At 37.7% G+C, this 19,730-nt stretch overlaps 1 protein-coding gene and 1 long non-coding RNA gene across 2 annotated transcripts; both read right to left on the bottom strand.

The window, feature by feature from the left end:
- Nucleotides 1-145: 145 nt before the first annotated feature.
- Nucleotides 146-1,612, bottom strand: LOC146457120 (uncharacterized). The gene is made up of 3 exons (XR_014858584.1): nucleotides 1,598-1,612; nucleotides 1,156-1,515; nucleotides 146-445 (listed from the first exon to the last, which is right to left on the bottom strand). It is a non-coding gene; the product is annotated as an uncharacterized LOC146457120 (long non-coding RNA).
- A 153-nt stretch (nucleotides 1,613-1,765) lies between these two features.
- On the bottom strand, nucleotides 1,766-19,588 carry LOC146457119 (U3 small nucleolar RNA-associated protein 18 homolog). Its single transcript, XM_085092310.1, has 14 exons — nucleotides 19,313-19,588; nucleotides 15,453-15,556; nucleotides 12,761-12,859; nucleotides 12,057-12,115; nucleotides 9,298-9,452; nucleotides 8,536-8,619; nucleotides 7,819-7,990; nucleotides 6,924-7,024; nucleotides 6,743-6,833; nucleotides 5,491-5,614; nucleotides 4,695-4,817; nucleotides 3,761-3,809; nucleotides 3,528-3,667; nucleotides 1,766-2,283 (listed from the first exon to the last, which is right to left on the bottom strand). Exons 1-14 carry the CDS (start codon nucleotides 19,523-19,525, stop codon nucleotides 2,259-2,261), a joined length of 1,539 nt encoding a protein of 512 aa, XP_084948436.1. The 5' UTR covers nucleotides 19,526-19,588; the 3' UTR covers nucleotides 1,766-2,258.
- Nucleotides 19,589-19,730: the final 142 nt, after the last annotated feature.

Here is a 19,730-nt window from a genome sequence, read left to right as displayed (position 1 = left end):
ACGGAATCGTTCTTTTATTAATAGAAAAGGCTTAATCATAATGCCGTACGTTATCTGTAATTTTCTTTGATTTATTTAGTATAGGAGGAAAATTCCCGTGTATTAGCCCTCAGGGGCTAACTACAAATTACGGTCGAGACTCCCGTAAGCGACCACCCATAATGTCAAGGATATGTGGTGGCTTATGGGAGGTGGTCGCTTACCAGAGGTCGGATCACAGGAGGTCTAAATTTCGGGTAATTTACATATGGTAATTGCGGAGACCTAAGCCTTTTGCCAGTGCTTATCGAGACCCAAAGTAATAACTTTTCTTAGCTACAAGTACTTAAGACTGGTACAAAATTATTCTAGGCAAAAAATCTGAGGGTCTATGGTGATTATTGTTTGTTTCTCACAAATTACTTAATACAGCGATTGACACAATTATTGTGAAAGAAACTTGACTCTCCTTTTATACTCAACCCACGGATCCAAATTTTCACTTTAGTATAAACACGCGATTAGATTGGTCGAAACGTTGATTGATATGTAAATAGGATGTTTGTTAATTGGAGTAGTCCCTCCTACTTAACATAAATTCACACATTGCGCGTGGTTTTAAGCGTTCCTAGAATTAACATAAGTTCACACATTGCGCGTGGTTTTAAGCGTCACCTAGAATTAACATAAGTTCACACATTGTGTGTGGTTGAAATAAAGTTTAACGACGTTTATAAAAGCAGAGTGTTCTATTTCTTCTTTTGTCAGACGTATTAAAGATCTTACGTTTGTCTATTAAAGATTGTTTGTGACCGTCAAGTTGCGTACCTAACTAACTTTTTCCAGGATCCATGCTTTTATTTTGTGCGCGCGTGGCCGGTAATGTTCAGTCCATTGCGTTTATCATACGTGTTCTCTATCAACTGATTGCGCGCGCAAGAAGATTAGGGAGACGGATATGTTTCAGACAAATTTCTCGATCTGCTGCCGTTGCGCGACTTGAGGTAAGCTGTATGTAATTTGTTTAAGACTATTTTTGCTGGAACGAATTGACTAATGCGTGGAACGAAACGACTTTTTTATGGAACGACGTGATTATTCCGTGGAACGAAACGACTTTTTTATGGAACGAAGTGCCTTGGAACGAAACGACCATGGAACGAAACGACCGGATACCTTTTAATACTCCAGGTGGCGCCGTCTAAATTTTTCTGGGAACGGAACATAAGCAAAAAGATAAGAGAGTTTTTTTCCTACAAGAGATTTAATCTGATTAAAGTTTATTTCAGTGTGAAGTATAGTGCACGTGTATTTTATTAATCGTTTCAATGCTAAGCTATATCGGGAAACACTCCGACTGTGAGATTCACGGCGTCTGCTGTAATGATGTAGCCTATGGTACAGCGACACATTACGATTTCCGCCCACGAGAGATACAGCAGATTGTGCGTCAAGTGGTCGCCTACGAGAGGTTAAAAACAATTGAAAATTATAAACAATCATCTCTAAAAGTGGTCGTTTACGAGAGGTGGTCGCCTACGAGAGGTTCCATCTATAGTGATTTGACTCGAAAACTTTTGGTATTTTGGAAAAGTGGTCGCTAATGGGAGGTGGTCACTTACGAGAGGTGGTCGCAAAGGGAGGTTCGACTGTAGTTTACTTTGATGTGATCAAACTAAATTAATTTGTAAACGGTTTTCAGATTCTTTATCTTCTGGTGAATTCACCATGGCGGTGAACAAAAATTAATGAATTCAGGTAAAATAGATAGTCTTGTATTCTGGGATACTAGTGGCTGTGGATGGATTTTATTGTAAAACACTTTCCAAATATCATTTTACATAATAAATTTGTTGCTGTTGTCGCTGAGTGACTTCTCCAGCGAAAGTCATCCTCCGAATCCAACAATATTGGGATAAATTAAACCATGCAGGGTGGGAGGGGGCGAGAGGGGTATTATATGATAGTAAATGTCTCCGCATGTGAGACACATTAAATCAGTTTCTCGACCCTGCAACTGATACAACCCTGTCTCGAAATCTCAGAGGAATGGAAATATTACTCGCGATTGCGAAGGTCTGTTTTAACGGGCAAGTAACCCTCGTAGAAATAACCGAAAATGCTCTGGTTCGCTATCTCCAATCTGGAAACATGTCCTTTATTCAGCTTAACGACATGACATCACGTTGTTGAGCAACTCCTGACACCACGGACTCAGTCGCATGTACGTTTTCCTTGACTGCATGTTGTACACAAGATGAACAGCAACGTTCAGCATGTCACGAGTCCATGTAATGATTTAATCTATGAAAAAGTAAAAATAACTGTATTGAACATTTATGACTACTACATTGTCGGAAGAAATCAAACTACGTAGGAGACTGCTCCCTTGTGCTTCATCTGTTGCTGGGTGTTGGATGATGAATCCCTTGGAGTGATAAAAATCTGCGAGTCAGCGAGCCATGCGAGCCAAGGTGTGAGCCATGCGAGCCGTGCGAGCCGTGCAAGTTATGCGAGCCACAGTATAAATGTTAAGAATTTATGGCATTAAGCATTCTGTAAGGGATGCGCACCAGTGTATACATTCACAGAAGAACAAGAACAAGAGCATCGGAACAAGATGAATAACATCGCAATATTTAATTATTACAGTGGGACAACGCAAACCATCATATTTCAGTTTTTTGTTAATTGACACGTCAGGACTGATTGTCAGTGTCATTCCAATCTTGTAAGGTATGATAAATGAGTACTCAAAGATGACCGAAGTCAATGTTGAATGCTATCTCGAAACCAGCCTCTGCCACTCTAGTGGCGAGTTTTGAAGAAAGACTTGTCTAAGGGAAAGGACAACCACATGCAGCATTCAGCCAACCGACAGAGTTCTGATAACTCTGATTCACTAAAGACCAAACCTGTTAAAATGGCGCGATTTACTCACCATTCTTGACGCCAACACACGGAGATCGAAGTGCTCTTCTTTTCTTTTTTTTTCTTGAATGAAGTTCCACGTGGATATCAATGAATGACATGTGTCAATAGATACCTATTCGAGTAGCGGTGCAGCCGAATGTTTTTCTCGGATTTTTTTTCTGAAGTCTTGAACGTTAATAAATTTTTGCGTATTGTTTTTATTTTTTTGTGCATCTTGGGCGATTTTGAAAAATTCTCAAAATTCTCTCCAAAATTATAACAAAAACGAAAAAAAAAAAAAAAACAAAGAAAAAAATTCGTCCAAAATTTTCTCACGCGAATGTAAATAAAACAAATAAAAATGCGAGCACTGTGGCTCGCATGACTCGCATGACTCGCGTGACTCGCATGGCGCTGGCTCGCAGATTTCGCAGACACAATCCCTCGCACTCGTTGTATCACGTGATAGCTAGTAGTTTCCTGAGCATTTTCACTGGTATTGTAATGATCATAGCCCCAACCTCGAAGAAACCTGGAAATGTTCGCTTTCGATGTTCTTGATAGTTCGAAGGGAAGGTCACTTTTCATTCACATGTACTATAACTCATGCCTCATATGCAGAGCTCAATGCTTACCTGAAAAGTAACGCCTTCCCGCGATCGTTACCAATGGAGAGATAACCACTGTTTGGAGAGAAGTCGAAAGTATTTACGTATCTGAGTGGAGTGTGAGAAGAGGGCCAGTTGGGAAAGACAGTAAGTGACGGCAAATGAAGCTGGAAGGAAATAAATAATAATAAAAAAAAACATTAATACATTCTGGCGCTTGTGGCTTCATGGGATAAGTACTGGCAAACTCATCTTCTTACCAATTTAAAACAATCTTTTTTAACTCTTGATGAAATCGCCAAAACTTCGCTGAAAAAGAAGCGAACAAAATTATCATGAACGGTGATAGGCATCATGGTTTGAAATGATAGCTTAAAGTTAAACGTTTGTCTCACAATTGAGTCACTTTGATGTGGATTGCGACGTTTCGACCACTATACTGCTGCCCCAGTTGTTCAACTTTATCCAGTGGATAAGTCGTAATGTATTGCTTGGTAATAATAATAAATAATGATAATCTTTATTTGTGCTTTTTTGTGCTTGGAGTACATTTTATCCGCTGGATAGCGATTTTTCCACTGGATAGAGTTATCCGCTCCTTGAACAACAGGGGTTAGGTGTTCATCAGGCCATGGTGTCGACTGGCTGTGTATCATTATAACTATCAGGGTGGTTGTTAGTGTTATTGGTGTATTTCAATCCTCGGTTTAAGTATCGTTGAATGGTACTCCATCAAATCTGATGTTTGCAGCTGATTAATAAAGACTGGTAAAGTTGAACTATCCTAACATTTGAGAGCAGTCCATGATCTATTCTGTCGTGACGAAGGCAGATCATTATTAGAGGCTAGTAAAGATTAAACTACCCTACGACCAATACCTCATCTCTTTCCTTATGGATAGTAAAGCCAAAAGAAAAAATTATCAGCGAGCGAGAGCGAAGCAGGACCTTGGCGTTCCTACAAGGTTGCATTTTTTTTAGCGCGATTGCTAGCTCTACTCGCTCAACTGAGCGAAAACAGGGGAAGGTTCCTGATAAACAACATTAGAACAGATTCTACATTCAACCTGTAACATTGTGGATAAGTTGAGAAAGATAAAACTGTCTTTGCTTTCGACATTTTTAAAGGATTACGCGGACGAACAGAACAAAGGAATACCAGCCCAATATGAAATAAACAAGACAGTTACATACCTTGTAGAGTTAAACAAAATTTTACTGGCGCTTGTTGTCAAATTCATGATGGCCTTGAGTGGTTTTGGTTGGGTCTGATGTAAAAACTGCTCATCATAGATGTTTACTACACCACTATCAGATCTGCAATCAGTGCAACAATACAAAATAAATGATCCTAACAGTATTATAATAAGCACTACTCTACAACAGCCCGCCCACCTTCCACGCTCATAACCCATGAGAGCAAAGAAGCCTCTGCTACAGATGAGGAACTGATAGAAATGAGGAAGGTCATTGCAACGGGGCAGTTAAAAGTTGTAAGCAATACATGGCGGTTCGCTGGTAATTTTGTTATCCTCGCAGTGATGAACACAATCAATGTAACTTTCAATAAAGCCTGACAATGTTCAACATACATGTAAGGCTTGTTTTCGTTCCTTTATCAGTTGTTTATATCATTGGCAAAGTAACGCCACTGGCAATTTCGAGTGTGCGAGACCTTCGTCATTTGCTGTGAGCAAGAGCTGGTAACACTGAGCGCTCTGATTGTAAGGTAAGTACAACATAAATCAACTGTTAATATTGATAACATTCCTCTGACAATTACTGAATAAACTATGGGCTGATATTCTAATTTAACAAGGGTTCTACCCGGTAACACATTGTTACATATTGCCGTAGGCGTAACCTGCGAGAGCAGACACCTTTTTCGACTTTTGTTTCACCCGTTGCGGCAGCTACAGCTATAGGCTACTGTTGTCAAGAGATAAACAGAGATGGTTTATGGAATGCAGAAAAAGTCACACTCACTCACCCACAGGCAAGATACTGGCCATCTCTTGATGCCGCCAGTGTCGTTGAGTTGAGACATCCTTCGTCCCTAAATTTGTGTACACAGTTGCGTGTGTTCATGTCCCACACATACACTTCTCCATCATCTGCAGACAAACAACAACAAAAAATAAAGCTCAAGATATCATAATACTGAAAATTAATGCAAGGTTTAGTAAAACCGACTGCCTGGGAAAAAACATGCCTAACCAAGAGAGGATATTGTTTCAACCATTGGCCTGTGTTGTATCTGTTTTTTCCATGGGGGGAATACACATGAAAGTGATAATAGTGCTCTTTCAGCCATGTAGGGGTTAAAGCAACCACCATAAACATTATTATAGTCAGGAGCCCACGGTCACAGTATTTTACAGGATATATGCTGGCCAGGAAACCTATCAAGAACTTTGAGAAAATTGATACCTATTAAGAGAAGAACTGACTTTTTAGTCACCCCCACAAAATGAGATTCTCGAACTTTCAAAGACCATTCCTTTTAAAATTTCTGATGGGCCATCCCCCCGGGAAAGAGAGGTGGGGTACTCCCTATAATGGACTAGAAGGCAAGGCTCCGCCCAAAAGGATGGAGGTATATAAAAGGGTAGGGATTTCAAGACACAAAATATAGAAAAGGGTAGGGAAAACTGTCAATTAGGTATTTAAAAGGGCCTTTCAAAATATCTCCAACAGACTCAACGAAAAAGATAGATTATAAAATATAAAAATATCTATATAAAAATCAATGCAAATTTGAATGTTAAGAAGGGGTCTTAACATTCAAATTTGCATTGTGGCTGACGAAGGGCTGACGAAGTTCGGTGGATCCGACCGAAATATCCCACCTTAAAAAAATTTTACTTGCGCTCTGAGTACAGAATTTTTAAATTTTTTTTACATTTTAAAATCATGATTCCAGAGCAGGAAACCAATATTTTTGATTCAAAAAAGATAGTGTTTCTACTAGTAAGCATGGTAAAATGGCATATAAAAGTGTAAGGGTTTGCATCTCGGACAGAGCCTCCCCATATAAAACTTTGTTGAATACCCCCTCCCTGGGGGGGGGGAGACTTCCCACCCCACACTGACAAGGCTTGTTATTTGTATTATCTTTGAGCTCTTAATGGAACTACATTGCATTAATTCTGTTTTTGTGATTATTATTTTATGACAATTTTTAAAATTATGCCACTTGGCAATATCAAAATTAATATAATCAAACTATACATTTAACATACCTCCTGCTGTGTACATGCGCGATCCATCACCGTTGAATGCTATTGAACCCACTGAGCCATTCATCTTCAAGTTGCCAATCCACTGTTTTGTCTTCAGATAAAGCAAAATAAATCAGCAGCATTAACAGTCAATCAAAGCCTTGAAGAACAAGAGAAATAAGTTCACAGTGACATTACCAACCTTGTTTGAAAGAAGAATTAAATAACCATTACTGCCAACAAAAATGAGATGCTTTCCATCAGGCGAAACATGAAACCTATCAAAATGTTGTTCTTCTCGGCCTGAAGAGGAACAAAAAAATAATAATAACAAAAATAATTATAGTTTTCTTTAGAAACTACCTATGTAATTTACTAGTCAATTAGAGACTTAAGGTGCGTTCAATTGACCCTTAATGTTCCAGAGTAGGGATACATACAATGATGACAAGAAATCCCACATTACAAGTTTTAAAAGTTACTGGAGCACGAGACTGCTCTTTAATTATAATGTGTCAGGAAAAGTTTGCAGAAATGGCTTCCCAAATTACTGAAAAAGAGAAATCTAATAGCTATTCTGCTTATTCTTTTTTCAGAATACTGTCAATCGAATGCAACCTTAAAATCAAGCAACATTCATGACCAGCACTTTCATTGTCTTGTTGCTTTTCCTCCTCGTTTGAAATCACTTTTTAAAATGAAGACCTGTTTGCAGCAGCCTCTCTGACGTGACTCGAATGACGGCTCAAAGTAAATGAGATCTGCCACATTGTGTGTCAAGTTCTACATAATGTGGGCAGGCAGAGAGAGTTGCGAAAAAGAGTTTTTTTGCCTTTTACCCAGACAAATGGTGCCAATGACATAATGTATTGCAATGTATTCTTACGCATGATAGAAAAGTCATATTTTGTATCTACAACTTGTGCTTCATGTTTAATCTGCAGTTCCAAACACTTCAAAACAATAAAACATGAAAATACCCAGATAGGTACAGAATTGTCAGTTAAACAATATAGAATACCATTCTATACTACATGTATATGGACAACTCTTAGCACTAAAAGTGCATCTATTGAAATGTAAATTTTCATAATTACCTTTTATCCGAGGGATTTTAGTAACATCTCCTTTGATCATGTCATACACATAAAATGACCTTCTCTGTGAGGCTAAAATTACTTGCTCTCCATCAGCACTGAAGTGAGCAGTGTGAATTGGAAAATTTTCAAGAAAGATGCTCTGGAGTTTTGGATTGTTCTGACCATCAATCTGTCAAAAAAAGTCAAACCAGGGTCAATAGGAAAGTAAAGTTTTGCGTGTTGGTTTCCATACATGATTACCAACAATCACAGGTTATTGCTACAGTTTACAATGTAGAAAAACTCAGTGATTATATATGAAAACATACATTGTATCAATAATCAACCACAATAATCATGTGCAACCAAACTTTGGCATTTAATCCTAGTCACACATTTGACTGCTTATAGCACAAAGTCACTAGAAATGTTATTACTAGCACCCAGTGGGATGCTATTATGCTAGCCTGGCCAGCATAGGGATAAAGAACAGTTCACATTTGAGATTTGTTACATATTACAGCAGCTGCATGTGAATTTAATTTGGTAGTAATTTATTAATATTAAATATTACAGAGCAGGAGATAAAATTCTAATAACTGAGATTTTCGATAAACAATTTAATTTAAAAACAAGCGATAACAATGTTGACGGATGTTTTGATGACTCCATGTCAACTTTTCAAAGTTGCAGGTAGTTATATCAGGAAAGCTGATATATAAGGAGATTAAATACCTGGAAAAGATCTAATGTTTTATTGAAGCCAGCTGTGAGCAGGACTTTAGCACTGGGGTGGAATTCAATGCACTGGAGAGTAGCCTAAAAAGAAAGCAGTCATTTCTTTACAACCTTGAATTTTAATAACAGGCAAATGACACTTCCAACTGGCCTCTTAAAACACTGTTTGCAATTAATAACTACAGACTGTGTATGATATAAAATGTCTGAGGAGTCAATTGTTTGTACTCTAAATGTACACATATTCTTCTTTTTACTCCTTGTTGTGACCCTGGGGGAGGTGGTGGGGGTACTTCTTGAAATTTTTGGTGGGGAAGTGTCATTTGTTCAACTCATGTCCGTGCTACTTTAATAGTCTCAAGCACTTGACAAATTGAATACTATAGACCTAATGGAAAAATGGCTGACATTTTAATATTTTTTTGTCTCCATTCAAATTAGCCTCACTAGCCTCGTTCACGGTAAAATATTCAGCTTTTGATTTTTGAACTCAAGAACGAGGTTAGTGGGGCTAATTTTAATACAGACAAAAGAATATTAAAATGTCATCCATTTTTGCATAGGGTCTATTTACTGTATGGTACTTATTGCACAATCACATACAAACTTACAAAAAGTATTATAATGCAAATTCAGCTCAATTCTCAAAGAGGCCAGTTTATAATCTACAGAAACATTGACTGTACAAAGCCACTATAAACATCCATACAACAAAAATGGTCAGAGTAAGGTTTATCATCATTGTGGGTTCTTTCTTACATTGGAAGGTTTCTCAATGTTTGCATCCTTGACTCTTGTAATATCAATGAATCCTTGAGGAAGATTATCTGATTTTCCAGTCAAAAGAGTTCCTGCTCGCTTTAGAACTGAGTTTCCTTCATCGTCATCATCATCATCATCATCACTTTCAGAGTCTATGTAAGTAATGTACCAACCAAAACAGCTCATATATTCAGTATGTTAACATGTACAAATAAATATCCTGGCTTAAAAATATGCATGAGTTTTTCTTGAACTAGATTTTAATTACATGAAAGAAATAATTACTGCTGTCTGAGTGATAATCGCAATTGTTAACTTAAGTCAATTGTACATTCAAATCTACCTGAGTAAGTCATGGTCTGAGAAACTCGCATTTCTTACAGGACTAGTTACCGTGCCTACTAATGTGTGGTTCCAGAAAATATCCATACCCCCACCACGGAGGGAATTGGAAATTCCAGAGGGGTGGGGGGGGTCAATGGCCCAGGAAATTCCAGAGGGGAGGAGGGGTGAATGGTGGGATAAGTTTCCAGAGGGTCAACTTCACATTCGTGTCAGACATAATTGTTGAAAATTGTAACTTACCAACTTAGCAACTTCGTAGATCTTTCTTGAAGACGCAACTTTGCTTAACAGTTTCAAAGAAACCCTTGTTACATTAAAAACATGTTTCCTTTCTCCGATAAGCCTTTGTAAGCGAAGTAGTCCAAGTGAGACAAGAAATCTTTGTCTGCGTTGCGTGACTCAGTTGTTATAAAACTGTTGTTTGTGAAACTTTCTTGCGTAGAAAAATATTGTTCACTGGCTACAATTGAATTTGTACCAATGTTTTTAAGGGAAACTTTTGTATGGCTATAAAGTGAAAGCCCCAATTTTACATAAAACATTGAAATATTTGTTTGTTATTTTTGTATAAAGTTACGGGCAGAGGTCAATTCCCGGGGTCAATTGATCAGTTTGTCAAAACTGACCCGTGTTAAAACTTATTTTGTCCAAAGTATTTCAATTCAAAGTCCAAAACCATTAACTTAATTTCTATGTCAAAATTCAGCAAAATAGACCCAATTAAACATTCTTTTAATGCGTTATTGATCTCATACAAAATTTGCATAAGAACGTGAACATGCTAATTTCGTTTTGAGGCTCCATATCGTCTGCGGTTTCAAGTTACGATCTGAAAGGTCAATTTGTCTCCCTGCTCTGCTAATGCTTATTTTGTCCAAGCTATTCCGATTCAATAAGAAAACTATTGACTAAAATAACTAGACTGAATGATTACCATGAGAAATATTGATTAAGCAGAACTAAAGCGATAATCCTTTTCAGTTTTGATCTCCTACAAATTTGCATAGGAACGTAAACATGACATATGCAAATTAAATAAAAACACATTTTTGCATTGCCGGACTTATTCCAACAATTTAGATTTAAAATCTTCAGCGAAGCTAATGGTAAAGTTTGATGTCAATGACCACAGGTAAATATAAAACACAACAATTATTTCAGTATCAAGAGCTTTTTGGCAAACTCTACCGGTGAAATTGAACAGCATGCGCGCTCTTCGATAACGCATATTTTCTCCTCGTGTAGGCAGTTCTTGATATTTCTAAAATGTTTACATTAAACTGATTTTTGAGGCCTTCTTTTGAAATAAAACTTTTCCAGAGGGGGGTGGGGGTGTACCTGGTATTTGAGGAATTTCCGAAGGGGTGGGGGGGTTAAAAAAATACCTCAAAAATGGAAAATCCTGGGGGGTGGGGGGGTCCTATGTGAAATTCCCTCCGTGGTGGGGGTATGGATATTTTCTGGAACTACACAATAGAATTTATCATTTTTGCATGGTTTACGATTATGCAGGAAAAGCTGACCTTTGAAAGGGCTGTTGGAATCCATTTAAAGAAGAATAAGGGTAAAAGAAAATCTGAACATTGTTCTGTATTTTAAAACTTCTAAAATTATTGCTACTTGATTACATGTATCTCCTAAAAAATGCATGGTTACCCCCAACTTTTGTTTTGGATTCCAGTAGCCCTTGCTACAATGTAAGTCGATCCACTTTTCTACATGGTCATTAACTGAACACAGAAATACTTGTGTATATATTATGAGGCACAAATGACAGCTCAAACATTTTCTACTTTGAAGTAAAAAATTATGAGTGCATTTAGGACCTGACACTCTAGCCATGAAACAAAAAGTTGTTTTGTTTCATTTTTCAGTCAAACTTACTAAAATTTACTGGGACCACTTGAACTGGTCAGTTCTCCTACACAAACACTTTGCCTGTCATTTTGGGTAGCCTCTCAGCAGGGTTTCACCAGACTGTATTTAGCACACAGCCAAGTTATAAAAGATTGAACATCATACAAAAAATCCAACCTCTCTTTACAAAGAAATGCAAGCAAGCTCAGGGAATTAGTCAGATCTCTTGCCTGGCTTGCATTATTACCCTAATTTTGCATTGCATTTTGCCTGAATATCATAAAAAGACCTCTTGCTGGTGGTTATCAGTCATAGACCAGACCTTTTTAGGTAGTGTGTGTGGTTGGGGATGGGGGGTGGGGGGGGGGGGGGGTGATTGGTCCAAAACCCCAGCCTACAGGCCTGAAGTTTACTGTTGGTTCACCCCAGACTTTACAGCAATACATGTAGGTCAATGGCATTCTAGTGAAAAGGGTTTAACAAAGAATTCAATTTGTGCCTACAGCAACATCTCAAACAGCTTACAATTTTTTAATTAAAAAAATGACATGTACCTGTTTTAGTCTTTTTGTCCAAGTCTGCCCAGCTTGCATCACCATATATTTTTTCAAACCTGAAAATTAAAAGCAAATGGATTGTTTAATTGTTTTATTTGCAATATAACAGTAGGTTTATTTCCATGCCTCAAGACTTGAGCCAACGCTATGTAACAGAAGAAACTTTTTTGAGAGTCAAGTTAATTTACAAATTGCACTCTGGTGATATGCAAAGCTGCCAATAACATACACTATTACATGTACATGAATATGCATCACAAGAACCAGCATTACGTGAACAAGCTGTGGGCAGCTTTCCATAACTGGCATCAAACATCAATCTTAGGCAGGCATGGTGACAGCTGGTGCAACTGAGTCAACAAGGCCTCTGGGAAGTTTGAAAAAAGAAAGATGGAGTTCCACCAAAAGGACGTGTAAGAGACAGTTCTAAAGAATGCATCCTGGCAGCTTCAGAAAAAGACTTTCCAGCACAGGGAGCCAGTCTGTATTCTCCTGCCCAAAGTGTACATTAAGTGTACAATGTAACAGAACATATAAGGGTCACTGCAGAAACTTTCCCTTAATCATTACAAGTGAGGCCACTGTCATAATATACATGTACATTATGCACTTGTAATGCTTGAATTATTATTTCTATCTGTGCCAATTTGTTATCCTCCCCCAGGCTACACTACAAACAAATTCATTTATATAAACTCAACTGTTTTTTAAGTTTTTGAGAAAATGTCTTTCCAGTGACAACCATCTCATCTTCTGTACTTCTCAACTTTTTTAAGCGGGGCTCTGCTGAGATCTCAATTCTGTGAAAAAATTAATGGACAACAAAAGTTTGAGATGAATTAAAAAAAAAAAAACAGATCAACAAATTAAGGTTCATTGCATAGTTACATGATTGTACAGAGTATTTTCTTGAGTGTGTCATGACAAGATTTAAGATCTGCAATAGAAAAACTTCAAACTTGCATATCATGAGACACAAGAAAATGCAACAGTAGAGAGTTGCCATCACAGAGAACAGGCTGATCCTTCAATAGCTCATTCAAAAATATTATTTGTCACTTCACAGTTAATTTAATACAAACCTGAATTGATAATTTCCACTAAGAGTTTAATGTGTTATTCCAGAAAAAATTATCCACATCTCCATGACAGATGGCAAGAGTTTTTACCCCCTCTCTTCCGCCCAGATTTCCTGGACCTCATGACCCCCCCCCCCCCCCCTCACCCCATCCCCTATGGAGACCCTTGATTTAATTTGCAATAGAAAGCCTAAAATTCCACATTTTAGAAGATTCTCATCTGTAAGGTTTGTAACATTCAAGAAAACTAAATTGGCCATGAAACTTTTAAAAACTCAACATTCTCATTTTTAACATGGAAACATTTGCTTGAATGAACCGCTCACAACTGTTGGAAGCTTAGTTTAACCTCACTGTTCACTCTGTACACCTGTACTTCCAAACATTATGCTTATAAAGTTTTTCTTCCTTGGTGATGAAAATATACATGTATATCTGTGAGTTGACCAGAGCTCTTGTGTTCTTCGTTCTGGCATTGAAGTTGCTGTTGATTGCAAAGGCAAAGGTAGGCGGTAGCCAATATCAAACTCTTCATTTAAATCAGAAAACTTAAGAGACTAAACTGTTTAAATTAACAGTTGACTGTAATGTCAATAACATTAAAAAAAAAGAGAAGTCCAGCATGTCGTGAATTTGTAGTATATTTGTGTGCAGCATGCTAAACAACTTGTGTACTTACTGCGAGCATCTTTCTTCTAATTAATCCTTTATCTGCAGTTTAAATATATGTTTCATATATTCATTTATTCATCCTTCACAGGTATATTACAAACTCACAATATGACCAGGTCCTAGTTGGCTCGATGGCTCAGTTGGTAGAGCACTGCACCAGCATCACAGAGGTCATGGGTTCAAATCCTGTTCAAGCCTGAATTTTTTTAAGGCTTTTTTTTTGCAACTGCTTATTTTATAAGTTGTGTAGTTACTGCAAGGATCTTTCTTCTTGTTAAAGAAGCCAGGTTCTCACTCAACAGAGAATATAACACAAGTATGTCAAATTCCCAGGAGCTTTTCTTACTTTGCTTTATCAAGTTATGCAAGTAATTTAACCAAAATTTCTTTGCAAACTTGCTGACTCCAGCAACCACATTAAGTTGGAGCTTGATGAGCCTTTTGAGGAGTTGGCTGAGGTAAATAAAAAATTGATGAAGAATCTGACCTCACGTGAAAAGTGCTGAACAAGAGCTAGTCTTAATAGTTAATTTAACAGCCCAGCAGTAACGTTCATGTTTCTGCATGTGAGAACTGTATTAGTCCGCACATTTGTTGTTGTTACTGCATAGATATTATGAGCAAAATAATATACCACATATCATTCCAAATAATTGAATGTTTTCACTTTCTTTCAGCGAGATCTCTTGATTGTTTTCACTTATTGTTTCTCTTTTCTTTCATGTTTTGAAGGGTTATACACGTATAGTCTGCTGACCATGATGAGCTTGCCCCTCAATAGACAAGGAGGAGTGTTTCACCCGATTTCCAAATACCTTGAACACTCGGTTGCACCTCATTTTTTTCAACCCACTTCTTTGTGTTTGGAAATGGGTTGAAACACTTCTCCTTGTGTTTGATATGTATTACCTGAAGTTGTCTGTGGGTATTGCAAGGAGTGGTGAGGTAATGCTGAAGAAGAAATCACTAAGTTCCAAATTTTAAATGATCGTGTTTTTTTCTTTCCTCAGTCAAAATTTCATGTTGACTGGCTTTTGGTGCTAGTGATAGGGGCAACAAAACCGGAAAATTATTGATTACTGTTAACCTGGGAGCTATGAATAATAAGCCAAGAGAGTCAACTAAGCCTGATGTACATGTACAGTTACAAAAAATGCCAGAGCGCCTGTTCTGGCTGACACAATAAAAAGTTCAAGGGTGTTTGTTGTTTGTTTGTTCACTTGATCGTGCCCTTCATGATTTACATTCTGGAGCGGGCTTGTTTGCCATGATTTAAAAAAAAGCCTGCATAGTTAAGCTTAAAAATATGTGAAATGAAAAATGCATAGTTTGAAAGACTACTAAATGTTTTAAGCCGGAAGAGTTTTTTAAATTCATTTCAAAACATAGAGTTTATGATTAAAAATTACCACTGAGGATGAATCTTTAGCACAAGACCCCCTCCTGCCTGGCTTTCCAGAGCCCTTGACCCAGATTAATTGAGAATATTAGGCTTGCCATCCGTCATGGGGGTGCCAATTTTTTCTGGAACAACCCAGTTTGGTATAAATACAACCAACCTTTATACCAAGAAAGTGTTCTAACACTTAACACACAATATTATCAAGTTAATGACGGAAAATGAACTTCATATAATTCTGACCTCTCCAGCTCATCAGCATCATCCACCCAAGCAGGCTGTCGACCCTGATTGCTTTGTTTACCACTCTTTCTGATATCAGTGCTGGCAACCTCTTCATCATCATCCTTAGTATTTAAAAAGAAGAGAAAGTATTGTTGGCCAAAAGATGATTACAATGTTAAACCCAGTCATGCATTCAATTGAAACTAGTACAATATTTTTATATCTTAAACAAATATCATGGACAATGATCTACAAAGTTGGTAAGCTGCAATAAAATATTGGTATGTCCAACATGAATGTGAAGATGACACTTTGGAAACCAAACTAACCATTCACCCCTTCTCCCTCCTGGAATTTCCTGGGCCTTTACCCCCCCCCCCCCCCACCACCCCTCTAGTATTTCCTATTCCCTCTGTGGTGGGGGGTATGGATAAGGTAAATCCTCTCTTAAGCCCCGGGGGGCTTATTTATTTCAAGCACAGTTGAGGGGGGGGGGGGCTTGATAGAGGGGGGGGGACTTTTAATTTAATTTTAATTAGCAAAACGCATTACCGGTAGCAAAAAAAAGCAAGATACAGACTAGAGTTACCCTTCCCTACTTCCTGTTTTGGACCAGGGCAATGACTGTCTATTATTGCGATCCTGGGGGATTTTCTCATTGCACTGAGGCGATGTTATTTTGCGATAATGTCATCTTAAGATGATGGTTTCTGATTGGCTCAAAAACTGTCATGTAAGCATGGCAGCACGGCACTTAAATGCAACGTTGGTTGGTGTTGTTTATTCCTTTTCAAGCGAATTTACAAAGCTTCTGACAATGTTCAAGGAACACTTCGTCTAATAATATTTGTTTTGTGGCGAACATGTACCATATACAGCGGATACAACTTTTTTCCTTGAAGGTAAGCAAAAAAGAGTGATTATAAATTCGATGAAGAGATATTTACTTAAAAGACTTTTTCTTGAGTGTGAAAATGGCCACGGTAAATAACAATGAGCTCAAATTCTATTAAATTATAGCATTCCCAAAGCAAAAGGATCTGATTTATTTGGACTACTCCCCTTTTCAGACGCTTTGAGATACTTTTGCCTTGCTCAAAATTTTTTGTTTAAACTAGTACCATCACCGATATATGTTGAAATTTTCACCTTTGCGCCTCTCCAGAAAATGCCTTCTCAAGCCTTTTCGGTAGGCTGTCAATGTTGCTGGCTCATATTCTTTGCCGTTTCTTTTCTGGTGTCTCTTATAGACCTCTTGAAAAAAGTGCTTCAAGAGCTCTGCTGCGTTGTCTTTCATGGTCAGGTCTGTCAATTTGATCTTCTTGTCATAGCTAGCCCAAGAGCAGAACAGCAGACTCGATAATTTTTACAGTATCCTTCGCCGCTTGGTTTATTTCAAAGTTTTAATTCTCCACGGCATCTAAAGCTAGGATTACAATGCTCTGTCTGTCGTTTTTGGGTACTTGTATGGTTGCTTTTTTTACTCTTGCTCCTGGCTGTGAGGTTTATTTATCACTGTTTTCATGTTGTTGTTTATCTTGCGGCAGTAACAAATTTTCAATAAAATTTGCTGGTAAAATATTTAAACCTACTAGCTCGTCTATTTCATCAATGGTAGGTCCTTTATGGACTGTAAATGTTTGCATTTTTTTTGTTTTGACATAAAAATTAAAGCCAAAGATTCAAATAACCTGTCCCGAGAAAAAATTTTGCGTTTGGATATTACCATGGCTACAGTTTGACAGAAATAAGAATTTCTCTTTCAATCAGCGCATGATTTGTACTTTATCTGTTTTCTCCCTCCAACAAAATGTTTGCATCGTGATAAAAAACTAAATTTGATTTTGAGATGACATTACGGCATTACGTTGGGAGAAATATATTCCGTATTGGGCGGAGTCGCCAAGAATATATTTTCTCCCAACTAACGGTCATTATAAAGCCGTAATGTTGTCTCAGAATCAAATTTAGTCTATAATATGGAGATTTGAGTGATTATTGTACTCTTGTTGTACAAGTTATTTTCAACATTTTTATTCACTTGTGGGAACCTTGAAATTTATGAAGTACAAAAATTGTAAATAGGAAAACAACAACCTAGACAAAACAGTAAGCTAAATCGAAGTGTTAAACACTGAATACCGTACATGTACTGTGTGTAATTTGGCTGTAAAGAAAAAAAGGGGGGGGGGGGGGGGGCTTAATAACTTTCTTCCTCTGAAAGGGGGGGGGTTCTTAATAGAGAATTTACAGTATTTTCTGGAAACCACATCATGCAAATTAAATGAATCGGGATTGCTGCTTAATAGTTCAGAGAGTGTGAATTTAATTTTAGGTTATAGTAAATTTTCGTGGGTGCCCTCATCTCTGCTTAAGGTCCCTACTGTAAATATTCTTTACTCTATATTTAATTTATTATTGTATACATGTATGTAGCTGAAGAAATGCTTCATTATAAATAACAGTGTAAAGTCATTTTTTTTTCCTAAGCACTGTTTTTAGGTTACGCAGTGGCTATTCGTACGGCACCCGTACGGCGACTTGTATTTGCTATTTGTACGGGAGTCCGAAGATTTCATAGGATTTCTCTGTAATTCCTGATTCTCGCTTATCCAAATTATTATATTTACCTTTAGAAGGAATAAGCGAATCCAGTGAGTGCCCTTTCTTTGAGCGAGATAAGTTTGCGTACTCTCTGCTCACTAAGCGAACGAGCCACTCGCGACACTTGGAATTGTTTTGCGCTATATTCACGCACACGTCACGCGATTAGAAGAGACCGTACAGCGACTGGTATATATATTTGCTATTCATTTGGGATTCCTATGAGTATCAGTAAAAATTATCATTAAATTTAAGAATCGCTAACCTGGTTGAGAAATTCAGACAACTGATCCTGACCGGTGGTATACTGATTAAGCAGTTCCGTGGACTCCCGTATTCCCAACCTACGTGATGCTATTCGTACGGCCAGAAAGCCGCGAAATGGGAGTTTCACTTAATGGAAGACACTCGCATTTCCGTACAGAAATTATGTTGAAGATAACAGAACACACCTCTCCTTCTGACACAGGTATAAATTTTCACTGCAATGACTGAAACTGCGCCTACTAGAGATTCCCGTATGAATAGCAAAAATGCGAATAATTCGTACGGGATTAATTACCAACGTGAGTTCAAATTCATTGAATTACCAAGTTGTCACTTACACCCCGATCCAAGTCAGTGTATTATAACTATTTATAAAGTATAAGAAATTCTTTTCGCACATTTTTAAGCTACAGCGTACTAATTGTAGCCAGTTGATCTGTGAAGAAGAGGTTGCGTGACATGTGCGAGTCTATGTTAGTAGCTCGGAAAAAGTTTGAAGTGTCGCGAGTGGCTCGTTCGCTTAGTGAGCAGAGAGTACGCAAACTTATCTCGCTCAAAGAAAGGGCACTCACTGGATTCGCTTATTCCTTCTAAAGGTAAATATAATAATTTGGATAAGCGAGAATCAGGAATTACAGAGAAATCCTATGAAATCTTCGGACTCCCGTACAAATAGCAAATACAAGTCGCCGTACGGGTGCCGTACGAATAGCCACTGCGTTTAGGTTATCCACTCACTTACATGTAGCTATTGCTATTTGGATAAATGGCCAATGAAAACGCAACCTTATATAATAAGAAGTTTTGAATTATTAAATTTTCCCCACTGTACATGTAGCACTCAAATTACTTTGTACTGTAATTACATCTGTATTGATTTTACTGTAAGACTAAGTAGGTTCTGCCGTTCTGGAGTCAATCAGTTTATTATAAAGTACTTGACCAATTATTTAAGCTAAGAATACAAACATCACCCTTATTCATTGTGCTTGGAAGATAAGGCCTACCTCATCACTTGAACTTAACTCATGATCATCCACAGCAAAGTTTTTGTCTAGTGCCTTGATAGCATCACTTTCACCTCCAAACACCAGTCTCTCTAAGGTCTTCTCTGTTTCATCATCTGAGTTCTCACAAGTCGTTCGCTTCTTTCTTATTTTAGGGGAAGCCTCATCGCATGTTTTCTGTATCATTTCCCTTTTTTCCTTCCTTTTTGACATTCTAAACTCAGTCTCAAATCAAGCTCGACTAAACCATTCTTCACGTGGAGTGATTGCACAGCGGTTGATAAGAAAAGAATCAACTACCTCATATGAAACCACTTGAAGCTCAAAACGTCTTACACACCGGTGAGGGGTGTAAAAAATTTAAAAAAGTTGATTGAGTATCATTGAAATTAACAATATACCATTACACGATTCACAC

Source organism: Pavona decussata, unplaced genomic scaffold, assembly GCF_977016875.1.
Source record: "Pavona decussata unplaced genomic scaffold, jaPavDecu1.1 SCAFFOLD_246, whole genome shotgun sequence".
Taxonomy (NCBI): Eukaryota; Metazoa; Cnidaria; class Anthozoa; order Scleractinia; family Agariciidae; genus Pavona; species Pavona decussata.
Note: the sequence above shows the minus strand (reverse complement) of the source record. Positions and strands in the feature narration are given on the sequence as shown.